Below are 18702 nucleotides of genomic sequence, written 5' to 3' on the forward strand. Positions count from 1 at the left end.
GTGTCTTCCCCCTCTGCGTTTTCCATGTGACCCAAAATCGCCGTTTTGGCAGCCGTGCATAATGGGCCCAATGGTGCCACCTCTGGCACGTTTGAGGGACTCTTGGACCAATAGTGCCATTGCTGTAATTCTGGCAAGACCCTGGGGCTAGAGGGGGCACATAGGACTGGATATCAGCCTGGCTGGGACCAGGCTGCTCATTCTCTGGGAGATCAACAGCCGGTTCTCCCAGTGACTCCAGGAGAATACTTGGCCTGGGCAGTACACCTAGGTCAGCTGCAACCTCCAGAATGCCCTCTGGCATCTGAATTGTAATTGTCAAAGAACAATTACATTCTGGGATAATTTGAAACTGGAACTTATAGTTTGCTAACCCAAGCATGGGGAAAGGCAAAACCAGTTGCAAATAATCCTGTGTTACCATCACATAAGCCTGAAACTTCCTACCTCCTACTGTCCCCAGCCAGGGACTGTAGTAGAGTCTGGTCTTGGAGCTATTGGCTACAAAGCTTAATCAGTTCTTGTTTCATTAAGTTGGGAGTGGAGAAGGGATAAATGACGGCACCCTCAGAATCACCACAACTGGCCCCTAAAGGAGGAAGAAAGAATCAGCCCATCCAGTCTAGGAAGCTGTGTAGTGCTAGGCTGTGAAGGACACCCTCTGCACTTTGTGGCTACAGGTCTTCTTTGAATAGCCTGTTCTCTGTGACTGTTTTCTGTGCAGCTGAGAGGCTGGGCTGTCTGTCCAGGCAATTCATCACCACACCATATAATGTAGTTGGGGGCTTTAGGGTGGTGTGTCCCCAGTATGTGACCTGGAACAGCAGCCACATACCTAAGACCATCCTGACAAAGAGTTTTTAGTTTGCTCAGTACATGGTAGCCACCTTACTGATTTATGTGCTAAGAATGCATTTAGCCTCTCAGCAGTCAAGCTGAAGTAGCATTACTTCCCATCTAATCAAATTTACTAGTGGCTCATTGGAGTGTTGGGTAAGTTGAAGTATCAGGGCTCTGCAAAGGAAATCAAAATTTGTCACGAGCTCCACATAGTCAACAAATAGAAATAACTCACTTGGATAATGCCTGTTCTACTGTGGAGATAAGCAGCTAAAATTGTTTTAAGTGTATCTTTCTCCTGTGTTCCTATTTACATTTTTGAAAGAATCTACTAATACTTGTAGTTCTGCAACTGCTCTGCTTGATTTTCTTGCTCATGCTGTTTTCTTTTTGTTTAAAGGATGATCCCTGCTACGAACAAGGCTTTTGTGGTGAACAACCTGGTTTCCGGAACTGGCTATGATCTTTGTGTTCTGGCCATGTGGGACGACACTGCCACAACGCTCACCGCTACCAACATTGTGGGTTGTGCCCAGTTCTACACCAAAGAGGATTATCCCCAGTGCCAGTCCATGCACAGCCAGTTCCTTGGTGGGACGATGATCCTAGTCATAGGAGGGATTATTGTGGCAACTCTGTTGGTCTTCATTGTTATACTCATGGTCCGGTACAAAGTTTGCAACAATGCCCCAGGAAAGATGGCTAATGTCAGCAACGTCTACTCACAAACCAATGGATCCCAGCCTGTCCAGAATGGGGTCCTACCGCAAGTCAACCCAAAAGTGGTGGTAAGGAATGAGCTCATGGAATTTAACTGTGAATCTGCACATAGCAGCATCTCTTCTTCTTCTAGCTCTGTGAATAGCCGTGACTGCGATGGCTACAGCCTCCAAAGTGAGCAGGGCACATTGTCCAGTAAGTGGAGGCCTCCATCCAGGCCAAAGCACAACAACATTGATCGGCTCATGGGAGCTTTCGCCTCCCTGGAACTGAAGTGTCAGAAAAAGGAGGAAGCAGTAGACTCCAGAACTTTAACAGTGGCCCATCACTCGGACAAGGAGCCACTGCTGGGCCAGCAGGAGTCCAAATTCCGTAGCCTCCTCATGTTACCACTGGAGGGTAAAACTAAGCGTAGCCATTCTTTTGACATGGGGGACTTTTCCACCTCTCAATGTTGCAACTACCCCAAAAAGATCACAAACATTTGGACAAAGCGCAGTCTCTCAGTAAATGGCATGCTTTTGCAATATGATGACAGTGACCTAACAGGGGCAAAGGGGACTTATGGGAGCTCAGAGTGGGTAATGGAAAGCACAGTGTAAATAAGAGTTGCCCTCTATTCCATTCTCAGCCCTTCCCAGCATAACAAAATCTACAATTGTGAAAAAGGCCATAAATAAGAAGGGAAAGAGGGAAAAACATAGCCGTATTTGGGTCAGCCAGTGTTAAAAATTTTACACAATATAAGATGAGATATGAGAGGCCATGAAGTTTGAATAGGTGAGTAACAGTGTGGAGGAGATGAAATGCCCCCCAACACAGTTGTTATGTCATGTGTGAATGTCTCAAGGAATTCATTCATAGCATTCGGTGCTTTCAAAAAAATTAAAAAGCTCCCAGCCTCCCAATGAACATTCAACCAAGATGAAATGAGAATGAAAGCAGGTTAAGCAACACATATTTAATTCAGAGGGTAATTCCCTCTTCATTTTCTCATTGTCTGAGAAGACCAATCCAATGGATATAAGACTGGCAAGAAGATAGCCCCAGATGCCACAGTGGTTGCTCCAGGACCTGCGGAAACAGGACAGCTGAGTGAGGGGAAAAGAAGAGCAAAACACCTCCGTTTAATTTCATAGGGATATCTGCAACATGTGGAAATCTTTTTGCCATTGTTTGGCCAACGATTTTTCTTCTCTCTGGAATAAAAAAAATGGTATTTTTCCCTCTGTTGCTCTTTTTTATTTTCTTCACCTAGCATTTTTGACAAAACAGGATATCCAAAAGACCAATTGTCTGCACAACTTTCCTATGATCTTCCTGTCCAGGAGAAAAGAAATATGGGTTACTTAAAAAAAAAATCCTCCTCCCCCTTCCATTGCTTTCATGGTTTCTTGTTTGTCAGTGTGCAAGGCAGACTACAAAAGATATTGGTATAAATTACATGTTTGATGTCTGAAATGGGGTGGGAGGGAGAAACCCAGGTTTTTGTTTTGAAAGAATCTCTTTGTGATAAAAAGAGTCATGTTCATTTGGTTCCACAAAATGAAATGTAATCATATGGATCAAAATAAGAGCATAAGATCTAAGATTTCCAGGCATGTCATACAACTGAATGTATTGTTGGTAGTAACACTCCAAAGGAGCTGTGGAAGATGAGATACGTCACTGACCCCTAACATTCCAGGTAATTTTTATAACTTCTTGTCCCCTTGCCCCTCACCAGGTTTCAGTCCCTTTTCACTTGCCAAAATCCCTGCAAATACAGACAATTTATTATGGCTTGGAATGGATTGACAAAGTCTTAAGCAAGATCGTTGCCACAATACTTGGAATGGTGGTAGATGTGCATTCTCTCACACTCCTCCCCTCCCTGTCAGCTGCTATATCATGACTTGACTGTGAGTTTGCAGCCTTTAGAGCAGTGAGAGGCTGCATCTAATTCATTTTCTGTATTTTCTTGTTCCTAAGGATCTGCCTCCTGAGACCCCCTTTCAAAAATTGCACATGATTATTTATTATTTTTCAGGAATGTGCAGAGAAAAATTATAAGGCACAGAAGAAAGACACACACAGAAAACCACTATGTATTTTTTTTAAGAGAAGCTCAGAGATATATTGTGACATGACTGTGTACTTGATCTTGTTATTCGTCATGTTTCCTATTTGGAGTTTTAGAAAATGACATCCCTGTGAACAAAATATTTTCTTTTTCCTTCCCCTTCCCTCTTTTGCTACAAAATGTACAGTAAAAAAAACTTATTGGAAAAATGGATTTTCTTTCTTTTATTTATTTTAATGCTTTGCTTTTGACCAATAATATGTCTTGGTTGTTCTTTTAAAAAATCCTCTATTTGTAAATTCTTTCCAAGTGATATTTTCTATGATGACTTATTACCAATCATAAGCAGGTTGATTATACAGTCTCATCATGGGACTTTCTTGGAGTTCTTGTCATCATCCCTACCCTACCTGCAGAGCATTACTTGCCAGGTCTCTTACTTCTCTATCATTAATTGCCTCAATCCTAACTGAAATCTTGAGCTATGAAATCTGAAACACTGGGTAAGTGATAGAAGTCAGTTAATGATGGAAGTCAGCTTCTCGTTCCACAAAGGGTTATGGCTTCTCCATCTATTGAGGCCCCTTAGCATTTTTGCAAGGCTGCAAATATTCCAAGTCCACTCAACAGGCTTCAAGGGGAAACATTTGGAATGACAAGAATAATGCTTTCAGGTTTTTCAGTTAGCTAGGATGCCCTATGTTCATGCAGTGATCTACTTAACAGAATTTGCACATTTTATTTATATGCAACAGCTCCTCCACCAGAGTAAGGATGATTAATGTTATGAGGCATAATCTAAAATACAGGAGACCAAAATCAGTTTCCAAATAAGTTTTCCATTCTCAAGATCCAGCTATGCTTGGACTTTTGGTGTATATATTTAGTCAACATTGGATCCATTATTGTATGTGCATACACACCAGCCAATATGAGCTCTCCCAGTTATATTCTTTTTGTAACCTCCGCCACTAGAGAGAAGGTCTAGGAGGTCTCATTATGAGCATTCCTGTAGTGCCTCCAGTAAGTCCTGAATTTGTTTAATAGTTCAAAATATGTATATCCTGCCATATCTCCACAGGCTCAAGGCAACTAACAAAGCAACAAGAGGAGAAAGAACAAAAACAAAAAAACAGTCCATCAAGAACTAAAAATTACACACAGGGATCTGAGTCATGATCGGTGATCTTAAGGACACTTCCTTGGGAGAAAATACTATTGAATAAGATGACTAACTATTGAGTAGACCTGCTTAATCTTGCCCCAAAAGTCACAGATGCTCCTATGGTCATATGCACTGCTGTACAGAAGCACAAGGAATTTCATTATCCATCTTTCCTAGCAGCTCTGGCTGCTGCACATGCTCAGTCACAACAGTGCCAAGGGCTTATCATACCTTTTGTTTCCTATGCCATGGGAAATAGTAGAAATGGGATGGAGCAGTTTTCTTTGTATAATGTAACAGAACCCATGCAAATCAACCAAGGCATGATAAGGCTCCCATTTCTCTATGACTTCCCCAATCAAAGCATGTGCAAAAGTCTGGAGAATTGAACACAGTCAAAAATCTGGTAAGTTAGGAAATCAGTGTGCGCATGAAAGAGCAGCCAGAACTCTGAAATGGGTAATATTTTTTCCTCTTCTCCAACATCACATTCATCTATACCACCTGAGTATCTTGTGCACTTGATCACAATTGAATGGAATCCAACACGTACTTTTCCCAAAGATAGCTGTGGATTGAGGCTTGTATGTTATTGTTTGTATTGAAACAAATGCTGTTCTAACAATGCATTTGTCTGAGGAACCGAAAATGTTTAGAATCAATTTAGGAGCTTTACTAGCTGCATCCATCCTCATTCAAATGAGAGCTTAATTTCTACATTGTGCAAATGTCCAGATGACAGCACTGCTTTGCTAGTTAATTATACCTTGTTTTAATTAAATTCAATGAAAGCACTTAAAGATTTTTGTTTAGCATTTCCCTCTTCCACTATCATTTCTAGTAGTTAGTTTATTTTTATTTAATTGTATTGACAAGTTTCTTTTCATCTTGGCAGCTGGAGTGATTCTCATTCAACCATGAAGTTAATTAAAAATATTAGAAGTATACTTATTGGGTATACAACCAGAAAGATCCAACACATTTCTGTCTATTACCGGGAGGGGGGGGGGGAGATACTTATTTTTCATCATGAAAATCCAAAAGAAATAACTGAGTTATGGACCTGTAATTTTCCCTCTCATTGATTCTGCACATGCTTACAGATGATACTGTTTGACGTATGGCATGTGCATAATGTAGCCAGAAGATCCTAAAATTGTCTGGTAGTCAGACAGGAGATGTTCGGAGGTGGTTTGCCATTTCCTGACCCCACATCATGGTCCTGGTACTCCTTGGAAGTTACCTTTCCAAGTGCTAGCCAGGATTGATCCTGAGAGCCAGCTTGGTGTAGTGATAAGAGTGTGGTCTTCTAATCTGGCAAGCCGGGTTTGATTCCCCGCATGCAGCCAGCTGGGTGACCTTGGGCTCGTCACTTCACTGATAAAGCTGTTCTGATGGAGCAGCAATATCAGGGCCTTCTCAGCTTCACCTACCTCACAGGGTGTCTGTTGTGCGGAGAGGAAAGGGAAGGTGACTGTAAGCCGCTTTGAGACTCCTTTGGGTAGAGAAAAGCAGCAAAGAAGAACCAACTCTTCTTCTTCTTCTATGATACAGCTTCACAGAACCCTGTTTCTTCCTTCGCTCTTTGGTTTAGTGTGCATGCTGGCACCATGGATAATGGGAGGTCTGTGCACCATTCCCATATTTTTCTCCCATCTGATTGGTGAAGCTATGAAAGCAGTGGTGATCATATCACTTGACTCAGCTAAAAAAATCCTACATGTGCATTTATGGGAGGAAAGGTTGAGGTCATAATATATTTGGGATGATGGTCATGAGATCATCAAACTTTTTACAGTCTTCTTAAATAACAACAAATTACACAAGTACAGGGCTGAGCCAAATATTCTCCTGATTTGGTTTTGAGGTCTCTGTAATGCAGCTAGTCTCCTTAACCCTGCCTTTGCATGTGTGTGTATGACTATTCAAAACACTGTTTCCTGCACAATATGATGTCAGAATGTTGCCACTCAGATCTGCTGATTTCAATGTGAGTAAAAGAAGCCATTTTTAAATGAGGATAGTGCTGCCTTATTTACTTCTTGCTTCTTAATAACTGCTTTCACAACCAGATTCATAACCAGGAAGCCCTCACCCCGCAAAAGGAGGACCCAAACATTACTACAAAAATTATCATGTAACATAACAGCTGCCAGAAATTTCACCACATGCAAAATAGTTTGTTTATCTTTATATCTGAGTAGCCAAGATGACTTTGCTTCTGAAGATAAATAGTCATAGAATCATAGAATAATAGAATCATAGAGCTGGAAGGGATCTCATGGGTCATCTAGTCCAATCCCCTGCACTATGCAGTACATTCACATCCCAATTGCTCATCTACTGTAACCTGTCACCCCTTTGCCTTCACAGAATCAGCCTGGTTAAATAATGGAGAGATCAATTCAACTCTTAAATCTGAAAAATTAGGGGCAGGAAAATCTGATCCACACGATTGATTCGGTTGCCACAATTACAGAGTCTATCTGAATATGGAATTATATTGAATTTTCCTAATATCACCACTGAACTTAGGCATTTGTGTGCACAAGCATGCATGCCTGTCTATAATTTGGAAGTGTTAGATCAGAGATAGTTGGCATTTTTATTATTTATTTATTTGTTTAGCGGGAGAATGCCTATTGAGAAAAATGAACACATTCTGTAGGCTCTAATCAACATACATAATCAAAGTCCCTCACGTCTTCTAATGAAATGAGTTGATTCTGTCATATCATGGGCAATGACCAAATATGATAATTTATGATCCAATAATATTTCAAATAACTCATGTGATGGTCCAGCTTGACCAGTCTGAAGAAACTTTATTCTGGATTTGATTTTAGGATCCTAATTTTCAGATTGAATTCTGTGCCCTGGGCCTTTGCTTAAAAGGACATCTCCTCAACTTTAGCTCTCAAAGCTATTCCTGTAACATTTTGAAGGAATCTAAAAACATTATGTAGGAATGTTGTCTGCTAATAGTGGTCTATTTTGTTTGCTACTGCTGTGATTCAAATCCTGATAGCATGTAGCATTTGCCAAGATAACTCTAGCATCAAGTAGTTAAACTGTCCCAGGAACATATTGGCTACCAGAGGAATGATAAAATGTTGAGATGGCCTTCTGCATGTTCATAGCAGCCTTCCTAGAAAGTCTTGCCTGAAAAATAACTCTTAGATATTTGAAATATTCCACTTGCTCCATGAGTTGACTTGCTATTGATCACTTGTACTTCTTTATCCTTTGTTTTTTTTACTGAAAAGAACCTTTGACTTAGTGACATTAATAGCTTAGCCCTCATCAGAACAATATTCCAAAAGAGGAACCTATAAGCTTATATAGGTCAGTCACAGATCTTGACAGAAGAGTGGTATCATCTGCATATAAGAGACAGAGTAATTTAACATGAGCTAGGCAAGGTGAGTGAAATTCGTCTCCAGAAATATGAGAACTTAAATAGCAATGGATCTAGGATATATCCTTGCCTGGCTCCTTTGCTCAATGCAACAGCCCTGGTTGGTTTACCAGATGGACCACATCTCACCTGAGCAGTAGTCTGATCATATAGTATCTTGGCTTTAAAATTGATAGTTATATGATATGTGAAGCAAGATAGCATATATATTAAATTAAGTTTATATTAGAATCTAAAGAACTGCTATTAAGCAATACCAAAAATTGATATAAAAGGAGACTGTAACAATATTGCAGTATAAGTATTATCAATAATCTGTTACTTTTTTCAAAATAAAATTCATAAAACCTGAAATAAAACCAGATGGACCACATCACACCTGGGCAGTAGGCTGATTATATAGTGGTTGAATCAGGAAAAGGAGATGTTTATCAATAGATGAGTTATTCAATTTGTCCCATAACCTTTCCCTAGGAACTGAGTCAAAAGCTGCTTTGAGATCCATAAAGGCAACAGCTAACTTACCATCTGTTGAGCTGGTATACTTGTCTACAGTAAACTGAAGAGTATGGCAATGGTCAAACTGCACTAAGTCCTCTATGTAATCCAGCTTGGTCTTAGCCCAGTATGACTTCATCCTCAATCCAGAAAAGCAACTTCTTATTGAGCAAGGAAGCATATAGTTTGCCCATCACTGGTCATATTTTGTGCCTGCTGGATCACTTTTTAATGGATATGGACAGTGGTTCCTTTCTTGGTTACAATAGAATTCTTAGCTAATGGGTTTTTTTGTGGGGAGTGAGAGGTTACCCGTTTTTGCAGACTTTTCCAATCGGCCCATTAAAACTGTTAATGAGAGTGTGTTCAACATTGCTGCAGTGTCTTGTGAAATCTCCTTCCCACTTGGATTCAACCTTAGATGCTACTGAGCTATTAGGGGTCAATGCACTGATTCATTATTTGTGTTCCATTTAGTCAGTTCAGATGCTTGTGACAGGATCAATTTACAAGGAAGTTAGCAGCATGCAGGGGAGGTAAATTTATGGCATTTGTAATTAATTTGTATGTAATTAGTTATGAAAGGTTAAGTAATTTGTGTACTGAAGGGCATTATTTCTTTAAAAAAAAAGAAAGAAAGAAAATCCTGGGCCTGTTCACTATGACTGCTGAACTCATTAAGTTTTCCTTGTAAGGAAAATTACTTTCTTCCAATTCTTGCTATTACTGGTGCTCTATCACTGGCTTCCAAACTGCTTTCAGTATCCATAGAATAAAAGGATTAAGTATAAAAAAGGAGTATGACTTAAGGCATACACAGAGTATACACTTTAGGCACAGGCAGAACAACCTGATGCCAAGGAAGACAAGCATCTGAAATGTCCTCTTCTGCAGAGTTATTAAAGAAACAGAATCCCTTCTCTAATCACCCTGCATTACCTTTTACTTAGTAACTACCATCAGTGTCCTATACATTTTGGAAGAGGTGAAAGGTAAGGCTAGGTATACCAGTCCCCAGTTGGGGATCCCTGGAATTATAGGTCATCTCCAGACTAAAGAGTCCAGTTCCCCTGGAGAAAATGGCTGCTTTGGAGGATAGACTCCATAGCATTATACTCCACTGAGGCCTTTTCTGCACTAGAAGCTTTGTGTCAGGCTGCAGGCTGGAGTTTGAGCTGGGGCAGGTTGCCATGCCTCTTCCTGCTCCCGCACAGAGGAGCATTTGGACCAGTGCATCTCATCTGCCCCAGATTTGTGTTCCTGCACAGGAGCCAGGGCAGTGAAGTTCCCAGTGCTGAAATAGTCTAAGGTACCTCCCCACATCATATCCCACCCTCTCCTGACTCTTCCTCCAAGGTCTTCAGGAATTTACCAGCCCAGAGCTGGCAATCCTAGGTAAGGTAAGGCATATTGTAGGGTAATTTTCCAGACATCTTAAAACCCAATGGTTCTTACTGTGGAAAACTGAGTCTAAATTATGCATAATGATGATCATCTTCCTGACATGTGATTAAACGGCTGCCACTTGTGGGAAGAAGCCTAGATTAGTGAGACCTAGTGTGATGGAGTAGTTAGAGTGTCAGAAGCCCTGGACTGACATCTTCATTCTGCCACAAAGACCACTGGGTTACCGTGAGCCAGTCATTCTCTCTTAGTTAGCCTAACTCACAAGATTGTTGGAGGATGAAATGAAAGAGCCAAGAGGCACGTGTGCAACTCCGAACTCCTGGGTTGAAAAGCAGGATAAAAACATGCTTGACTAGCAGCAGATCCTTCCTGAGTGTTCACTCTGTGTCAAATCCAGGATGTGTAATAACTAAAATTGGAATGGGCCACAGCCATGAAATATGTTCTACAAATGTGTACAAATGTCTTCATTTCAGAATTCCTTTCCTTTCCCCCTCCCTGGGAAAAAAAAACAAACTAAAGTGCTATTGGTTTAATGTATTTGGATATTGAAAATGAATGTGAAAACCAATGTCATTTATTCCTTCATTTCCTTGGATTCTGACAGGAACAGAGATTCTACTTCTCTTTTCTCACGGTACTTACTGTGCTGGGAAATTGGTTGCTGCTACAGTGATGGTTGGCACCAGGCTACCAGCAGCCAGCCCACCAGTCAGTTAATTGAGAACTCTCAGAACGGTAGTGTTTTCCAATTATGCTAATAATTGCTGACCTAATTTCTCATTAAACTGAGTGGTGTTCACCCATCAGTAATTTCATGTGAACCAGAACCCTGTAAAACAACGGGTGGTCTCCAGTCACACAGACAGAGTCAGGACCAGTAGTGTTGGAATATATGCAACATCTGTAGTGTGGCTGACTCAAGAGCAGGGGTAGTCAAACTGCGGCCCTCCAGATGTCCATGGACTACAATTCCCAGGAGCCCCTGCCAGCATTCGCTGGCAGGGGCTCCTGGGAATTGTAGTCCATGGACATCTGGAGGGCCGCAGTTTGACTACCCCTGCTCAAGAGCATATGAGGAATATTCTACAGGGGTCATCAGAGGGGATAAGTATTTAGCAAAGTTAGAACAGGAACTCCCCAATATATTTCAAATAATCTCCTACAGTGTGCTGATTGGCTCCACTGGAAACTTCCTACTCCTTTGAGCATACTTCCTCCCTGCTTGCCTCCAGAACAGACTGAATGAACAGAGTAGAACAACTAGATAGAACTCTATCTCTCCTCATTCTTTACAAAGTTGTTTCTCTTCTAAAGAAAACTTTTATTCTTTTAAGCAGTCCGTTGCTGCACTTCTTTGCATATTTAGACTCAGCCAGCAAATGGGAACTGATTCTTATATCTTCAGTGGAACCAGTTCTGCTCTTTTTCAACTGAATGTCATTGTTGTTTGAACAAGGCTATATAAATTGAAAAGAGCCTCTTGTGGCGCAGAGTGGTAAGGCAGCAGTCATGCAGTATGAACCTCTGCTCATGAGGCTGGGAGTTTGATCCCAGCAGCCGGCTCAAGGTTGACTCAGCCTTCCATCCTTCCGAGGTCGGTAAAATGAGTACCCAGCTTGCTGGGGGTAAACAGTAATGACTGGGGAAGGCACTGGCAAACCACCCCGTATTGAGTCTGCCATGAAAATGCTAGAGGGCATCACCCCAAGGGTCAGAAGTAACCTGGTGCTTGCACAGGGGATACCTTTACCTCTATATAGATTAGAATTTTGCCACCCTGAGTACATACTGGCTACTATGAATTAAGCATACATGCTACTGTAAATTATGAAAAATAAATATAGCTGCTTTAGAATAATCACAGAATCACAGAATCATAGAGTTGGAAGAGGCCATGCAGGCCATCAGGTCCAACCCCCTGCTCAACGCAGGATCAGCCCAAAGCATCCTAAAGCATCCAAGAAAAGTGTGTATCCAACCTTTGCTTGAAGACTGCCACTGAGGGGGAGCTCACCACCTCCTTAGGCACCTAATCCACTGCTGAATTCCTCTGTGAAAATTTTTTTCCTGATATCTAGCCTATATCATTGTAGTTTAAATTACAAGTTTAAACTTACTTCGTGTCCTTTCCTCTGCAGCCAACGGAAACAGCATCCTGCCCTCCTCCAAGTGACAACCTTTCAAATACTTAAAGAGGGCTATCATGTCCCCTCTCAACCTCCTTTTCTCCAGGCTGAACATTCCCAAGTCCCTCAACCTATCTTCATAGGGCTTGGTCCCTTGCCCCAGATCATCCTCGTCACTCTCCTCTGTACCCTTTCAATTTTATCTACGTCCTTCTTGAAGTGATCCTCCAAAACTGCACACAGTACTCCTGGTGTGGTCTGACCAGTGCCGTATACAATGGGACTATGACATCTTGTGATTTTAATGTGATGCCCCTGTTGATACAGCCCAAAATGGTATTTGCCTTTTTTACCTTTGCACACTGCCTGCTCATGTTTAGCTTACAATCCACAAGTATCCCAAGGTCTTGTTCACACACAGTGTTACCTAGAAGCGTATCCAGTAAGCATGCTTTTCATTTTTCTGACCCAGATGCAGAACTTTACACTTATCTTTATTAAATTGCATCTCATTCTCATTTGCCTATTTTTCCATTGTGTTCAGATCTCGTTGAAGTCTGTCTCTATCTTCCGGAGTATTTGCCAGTCCTCCCAATTTGGTGTCATATGCAAACTTGATGAGTAGTCCCTCCACCCCCTCATCTAGATCATTAATAAATATGTTAAAAAGTACCAGACCAAGCACCGAGACCTGAGGTACCCCGCTACTCACTTCCCTCCAGTCTGATGAAACACCATTGACAACAACTCTTTGAGTGCGGTTCTCTAACCAATTCCCTATCCACCTAACGATCTGAAAATCCAGATTGCAGTCCTTCAATTTATCCATCAGAACATCATGGAGAACCTTATCAAAAGCTTTACTAAAATCCAAGTAAACAACACCAACCGAATTTCCCCGATCCAGCAAACCTATTGCTTGGTCAAAAAAGGAAACCAGGTTGGTCTGATAGGACCTGTTGGAGACAAATCCATGCTGACTTCCTTGGATCACCAAATTGTCCTCCAGATGTTTGCATATCACTCCCTTTAATATCTGCTCCATTATCTTCCCCACAACAGAGGTCAGACTTACTGGTCTGTAGTTTTTCAGGTCATCCTTCCTCCCTTTTTTGAAGATCGGAATAACGTTTGCTCTCATCCAGTCCATAACTATAAATCCATAACTATAGATCATATTGCACCAACTTGAGCAAATGTAATTTCCTATAGCTCCAGTTTTGCTCTTCCTGCCACCATTGTGAATTATGGCTTCTTGGACACTGTTAGTTCTTATTGAAAAGGACACTTACATAGGTAGCTTCATGGTCAAGATATTTGGCTACCTTCACTTGTTATATTTTGGATGATCATCTCTTTTTTATATATCAATTGATAATGATTGTTCTTATAGGAAAAGGCAAGCTCCTTATCACAAGCAAAATGAAATCTTGTTACATCAACCCATCATTTTACAGTCATAAATACACATAGAGAATACCAACTTGTCAACAATCAACAATGATTGTATAACGCAACATTTAGGTAATTTTAGCTCGGTGTCAGTTTTTCATTTAGGAGGAGACTATCATTAGCTACATACATTTAAACGAGCTCTTAACTCTCAAGGAATCTATCCTTAATACTTTCTTCTAAACACTTACAAAATGCAGTTCTTTATTCTTTTAGATTAACTGCATTTCATACGCAGTGGAAGTTGATTTATTTCTTCTTCTTTTTTCTAAATGCTTTTCCTGACGGGGCTTGGGGAATGGCTCTATTGAACAGTTCCTTTTGCCAAAATAAACTATTCTTCTCCACTGAGGTTCATGGACTTTAAAAGTCATCAATGTATAATTTATTAACAGCTTGAGTTTTCTTCTCAAGACAAACAGTACTGGAATATTTTCATACCAAGCAGTTAATTATTGATGGAAGTACTATGGTGATCTAGTCACAAGACACATGTCTCAAATTCAAAAAAATAGATAGAACATATTGGGAAAAGGATGTGCTATATCAACCACCTTTGGCTCAGTTCAGACGTAAAGTGCAATCCAATATAGAGTTACTTGAGTCTAAGCCCATGGAAATCAATGGGCTTAGATGGGAGAAGCACTTCATACAATTGCACTAACAGTGTAAAACCTCTGAACTAACTATAGTTAGTTCAATTGTCCAAATACCAGACATTTGATCAGATGAGGAACTGTGACTTATTAGCCACAGTTAGTCTAAATTATGGCTTGGTTCTTCAGCAGCATAAGCCTCCCTGTCTCTCCTCTTCCTGTGGCAGTCTTCCATGTCCTCCAGTGTTGTGCTCCTGTGGGTCAGGAGAGCTGCAGAAACAGTGTCGGGGCAAAACAGGAGTTTGAACAGGAGGGAAGGGAGATACAAAATAAAAATCTCCCTTATTGCTTCACCAATGGAAAAGCTATTCTGTCAGAGGAGGTGCTGTCATGCAGACTGAATGACTCCTTCAGGCCCAAGCCCGTGTTTTCCTACAACATACAGGTACATGCATCCCAGCTAGACTCCATGGTGTCATTCCTGTATATTCCCAAGACACAGAGATATGAAGACAGGTATGAATCCAGAATGAGGATGGGAGAAATCAGCATTTGTTGAAGCAAAATTAGGTTTTAAATTAGTGTTCATCAGTGAGCCGAATGTGGGTTTCACAAATTAAACATCATTTTTATCAGTAAACCATGATTTCCTGTTATGTGAAAAAAGAAGCAACTGCCTGTTCATGAGAAAAAGAATATGAGACAGATAAAATGTTTTACCTACTTGGTAGCCTAGTCACATGCTTTTATCAGATGAATATTTCATACAAGTTAGAGCTGAGCTGTACACAAAATACAGCGTATCAGGCTTTTCCCAACTCTTTCATTAATGCAGGATGCAACTCACCATTCCTAAGGTTATTTGAAAATTCCAACCATTCATCTCCTCTATTTCTTTTTTCTTGGTAATAACTCCTAATATAAAATATGTGATATGACATTATTGCTGCCCCCACATCTGATAGCCATCACCATGGAACAGGGATGGGGGAAATCAGAGCACATAGTATCATAGAGTTGGAAGGGGCCATTCAGGCCATCCAGTCCAATCTCCTGTTCAATGCAGGATCAGCCTATAGCATACAAGATAATATAGTTCTCCATTTAAACCCATTATTGTGTGTTCTCTTCTGTTGAATCACCCTATTTTTGCTGTCATTTTCTGAGAATGAAGAGGGACATTGCAGGGCTACTGGTTTGAGCAGCAGCTTTGAAGCAGATCAACCATCTATAGATCAGCTTGGCATAGTGGTTAGAAGTGTGGGCTTCTAATCTGGTGAGCCGGGTTTCAATCCATGCTCCCCCACTTGCAACCAGCTGGGTGACCTTGGGCTCACCACAGCACTGATTAAGCTGTTGTGTCCAAGCAGTGATATCAGGGCACTCTCAGGCTCATCTCCTTGACCTTTTATGCACAGTGGCAGCTAACCTGCACTGTCGCCATGCCGTTCTGGCAGGGCACGATGCTCCGCCATTCCCTTTGTATGCACACGGAGCCCGCAGAGGCATGCAGTGTCCCTACAGGGACACCATAGGTCGAGGCTGGGCGGGTCAAAAGAACCTGCGCTGGTGATTATGTACAGCGCTGGCCTGCCTCAGCCCCTGCCGGCCCCCGGCTTACCCAGGAAGCTGAGGAAGTTCCCATGTTTGCTCAACACGGGCCTTCTGTAGCCCTGGGCCAGGAAGCACCCATGCTGGTGGCGGTGGCAAGCATTATCGGAGATTTTCCCCAAAGCGCTGTCACCGCCAGCGCGGGCATTATGGCCCATGCATAATGGGCTGTTCACAGGGTGTCTGAGGTGGGGAGAGGAAAGGGAAGGTGACTGTAAGCCGCTTTGAGACTCCTTCGAGTAGAGAAAAGCGGCATGTAAGAACCAAGTCTCTGTCTTCTTCTTACGTAAGGGAAGTACTCCTTTTAAAGCAGACACATAGGAATGAAGGGTCTCCTTGCTTGTTCCAAAACAATGCATTAATCACTAAATCACAGGGCTATATTTGAATGGCTATTTAATTTATTGGATTTCTGTCTCACTGCTCCCAGCACAGCCATCTCATGGTGGCACCATCAATTGATTTTTGTAACAGAAGTTTGCTGTTGTATAGAAGAGGAGCCATTAGATGGCAACTGTATCCTGGCCTCAACCAAACACCCGTTGGAAGAGCTCTGTCTTGCAGGCCCTATGGAACTGAGATATTTCCATCAGGGCCCTTAGCTCTTCCAGGAGCTCATTCTACCAAGTAGGGGCTAGGACTGAGAAAGCCCTGGCTGAGGCCAGGCATACATCCCTCAGGCCAGGAACCACCAGCCTGATGAGCAAAGAGCTCTCTGGGGGGCGTAGGCAGACAAACAGTCCCTCAGATACTCTGGGCTCAGATGGGTAAAACCCGTAAAAGTCAAAACCCAAACCTTGAACTGGATCCAGAATTCAACCAGTAACCAGTGCAGCAGCTGAAGAATGGGATGGATGTGGGCTCTCCAAGATATTGCGGCAAGAATCCTGGCTCCTCCATTCTGTACCAGTTGCAGTTTCTAGGTCAGGGACAAGGGCAGTTTCGACAGATGACAGCCCTTCAACTGAAAAGAAATCAGAAGATTATTCCAAGTGTTAAGTGAAAACCTTATATCCCACCACTCATGTTTATCTTTTGTGTTTTATTTAAATTAAATTTAATCATTCTTGAAATCAGTAAATGTGAAAGAATCACAATATGAAATATACTTACATGTGGAAATGAAATCAGAAATAGAAGGGCATACATATCATCCCTTATCCTCTCTGTTTAAACATTAAATGACAAAATACTGTTTCTGAGATTTTTACCAAAGTACTTTTAGCAGGATGACATTGTATCACACAACTCATATCTAAGGGATTCAGGGGTCTTTTGAGTGTGGCTTTTTCAATCAGCTTATTTCAGTTTAAAATCATCTTACGATCTTGCCACATAAAATACTAAGATGAGTAAATAAATTTAAAGGTGTTGTGATAAGGACTAAACCATCTGCTTATATATGCTGCATGCTCTCCTACAAACTTCTATGATACTGCACATTATTTCTGAAGACAGATCAAAGAAGTAGGGAGGTGTAGGACTGCTCTGATCATCCTGGGGAGTTTAGTAATAGTGTCAGGCTCTGTTGTGAGTGAATGTCACTATAGTAGGAGCAGTGCAATAGTACCTGCTCTGCACAGTTTCAACCTTTCCCCATTTGGCTGGGACATGCCCAGGAGGGTTGAGGGCAGGACACTGATGCATGCCAAAGTAAATATGCTTTGGTATTTAGGGACTTCTTCGGCTGGTAAATAATCTGCCAGCAAGAAAGGGGCTTTGGAAAGGTATACTAGAGTTGGGTGCTGTTGCAACCAGGCTCTAATAGATTGAAGGTCCAGGTCTCTAATGAGATACCTCTGACAGATAAGGATCTGAGACAGCTACATTCATTGCAGCTCAGTTCAGACAAGATGAGAAAACACGGATGATTGGTGATTTTCCAAATGTGGGTCACTGTACTGACTATGGTTAGTCTTTCAAACCAGGATCTGCAGCTGTGGTTTTAGTTGATTCGATGGGTTAGTTTAATCCGTAGTTTCACATGGCATACAAATGTGGATGTCTGGTTTTATTTTGTTTTTCCTTAGTGATGTTCTGACACATTCAGAGTTGCCTGGCTGCAGCAAATTAAAAGTAAGCCTGGATGTGAGTGACTGTTCACTAGGTACGTCAGGGTTTAACAACATAAAAGTTTCTCTTGCTCTGTATCCTTCCACGCCACTAAGCAAAGTTTGATATCTTCCTGCAGTCTCCAGTGGAAAAGCCATTTAAACAGGAGCAAAGAGACTCCTTAGGTTCTCCAGCCTAAAAGTAGGATACTGCCTCTTACATCCGAATTGTGATACCTAGTCAGAGGTTCAAACTGCTGTGCGATTGCAAGTGTGGATTTCCTCCTTACGTGACTTGAATAGTTCCTTGGCTGCAATTGTCAATGGCAGTAGAGTAAGGAAGAAGAACATATTCTCTTCATGTTGAAGATAGAAGGATTGGGATGGGAGGCTCCAGTCAAAGAGGCTATCAGTAGCCACGATGGAGTGGCACAGCCCCTCCCCAGACTCAGGGGGTTAAGACAATGGGGCGGAAGACTCCGGCAGCTCAGCTGACAGTGTGGTAGAGAATCCCCTTTTTCATTGTTCCCCCCTCAGGAGATTCTGCTGTTGCTCCAATAAAAGGTAAAGACTCACCATTGGCAGCAACTACCACCTTGTCTGTGTCATCCTTGGTTTCACCCCAGGAGGGCAGGGACCATCAGGGGCCACTCCCCTCCCTGTAGCATCAACCCAGCCAGAGGCACGCAACCACACCACTGATACTAATTTTAGTAAACTTTTTAGGAGGACTGTATGGACAAGAGGAGAAGT

The 18702-nt window shown here is 41.8% G+C and overlaps 1 protein-coding gene and 1 long non-coding RNA gene across 5 annotated transcripts in view; one reads left to right on the forward strand and one right to left on the reverse strand.

The window, feature by feature from the left end:
- Nucleotides 1–2543, forward strand: part of LRFN2 (leucine rich repeat and fibronectin type III domain containing 2) — a 371749-nt gene extending 369206 nt beyond the window's left edge. For all 3 annotated transcript variants that reach the window (XM_077341800.1, XM_077341791.1, XM_077341807.1), the window contains one exon: nt 1241–2543. In XM_077341800.1, the coding sequence (XP_077197915.1) occupies nt 1241–2162 (922 nt within the window). In that variant the 3' untranslated portion in view covers nt 2163–2543. The remainder of the gene's footprint in view (nt 1–1240) is intronic.
- LOC143839605 (uncharacterized) lies at nt 2504–17418 on the reverse strand. Of its 2 annotated transcripts, none has more exons than XR_013231783.1 (3): nt 17012–17418; nt 16695–16862; nt 2504–2634 (listed from the first exon to the last, which is right to left on the reverse strand). It is a non-coding gene; the product is annotated as an uncharacterized LOC143839605 (long non-coding RNA). The 2 variants fall into 2 exon arrangements; XR_013231782.1 differs by having other exon boundaries at nt 2633–2759.
- Between the last annotated feature and the right edge of the window lie 1284 nt (nt 17419–18702).

The sequence above is a fragment of the Paroedura picta genome, chromosome 1, assembly GCF_049243985.1.
Source record: "Paroedura picta isolate Pp20150507F chromosome 1, Ppicta_v3.0, whole genome shotgun sequence".
Classification (NCBI taxonomy): Eukaryota; Metazoa; Chordata; class Lepidosauria; order Squamata; family Gekkonidae; genus Paroedura; species Paroedura picta.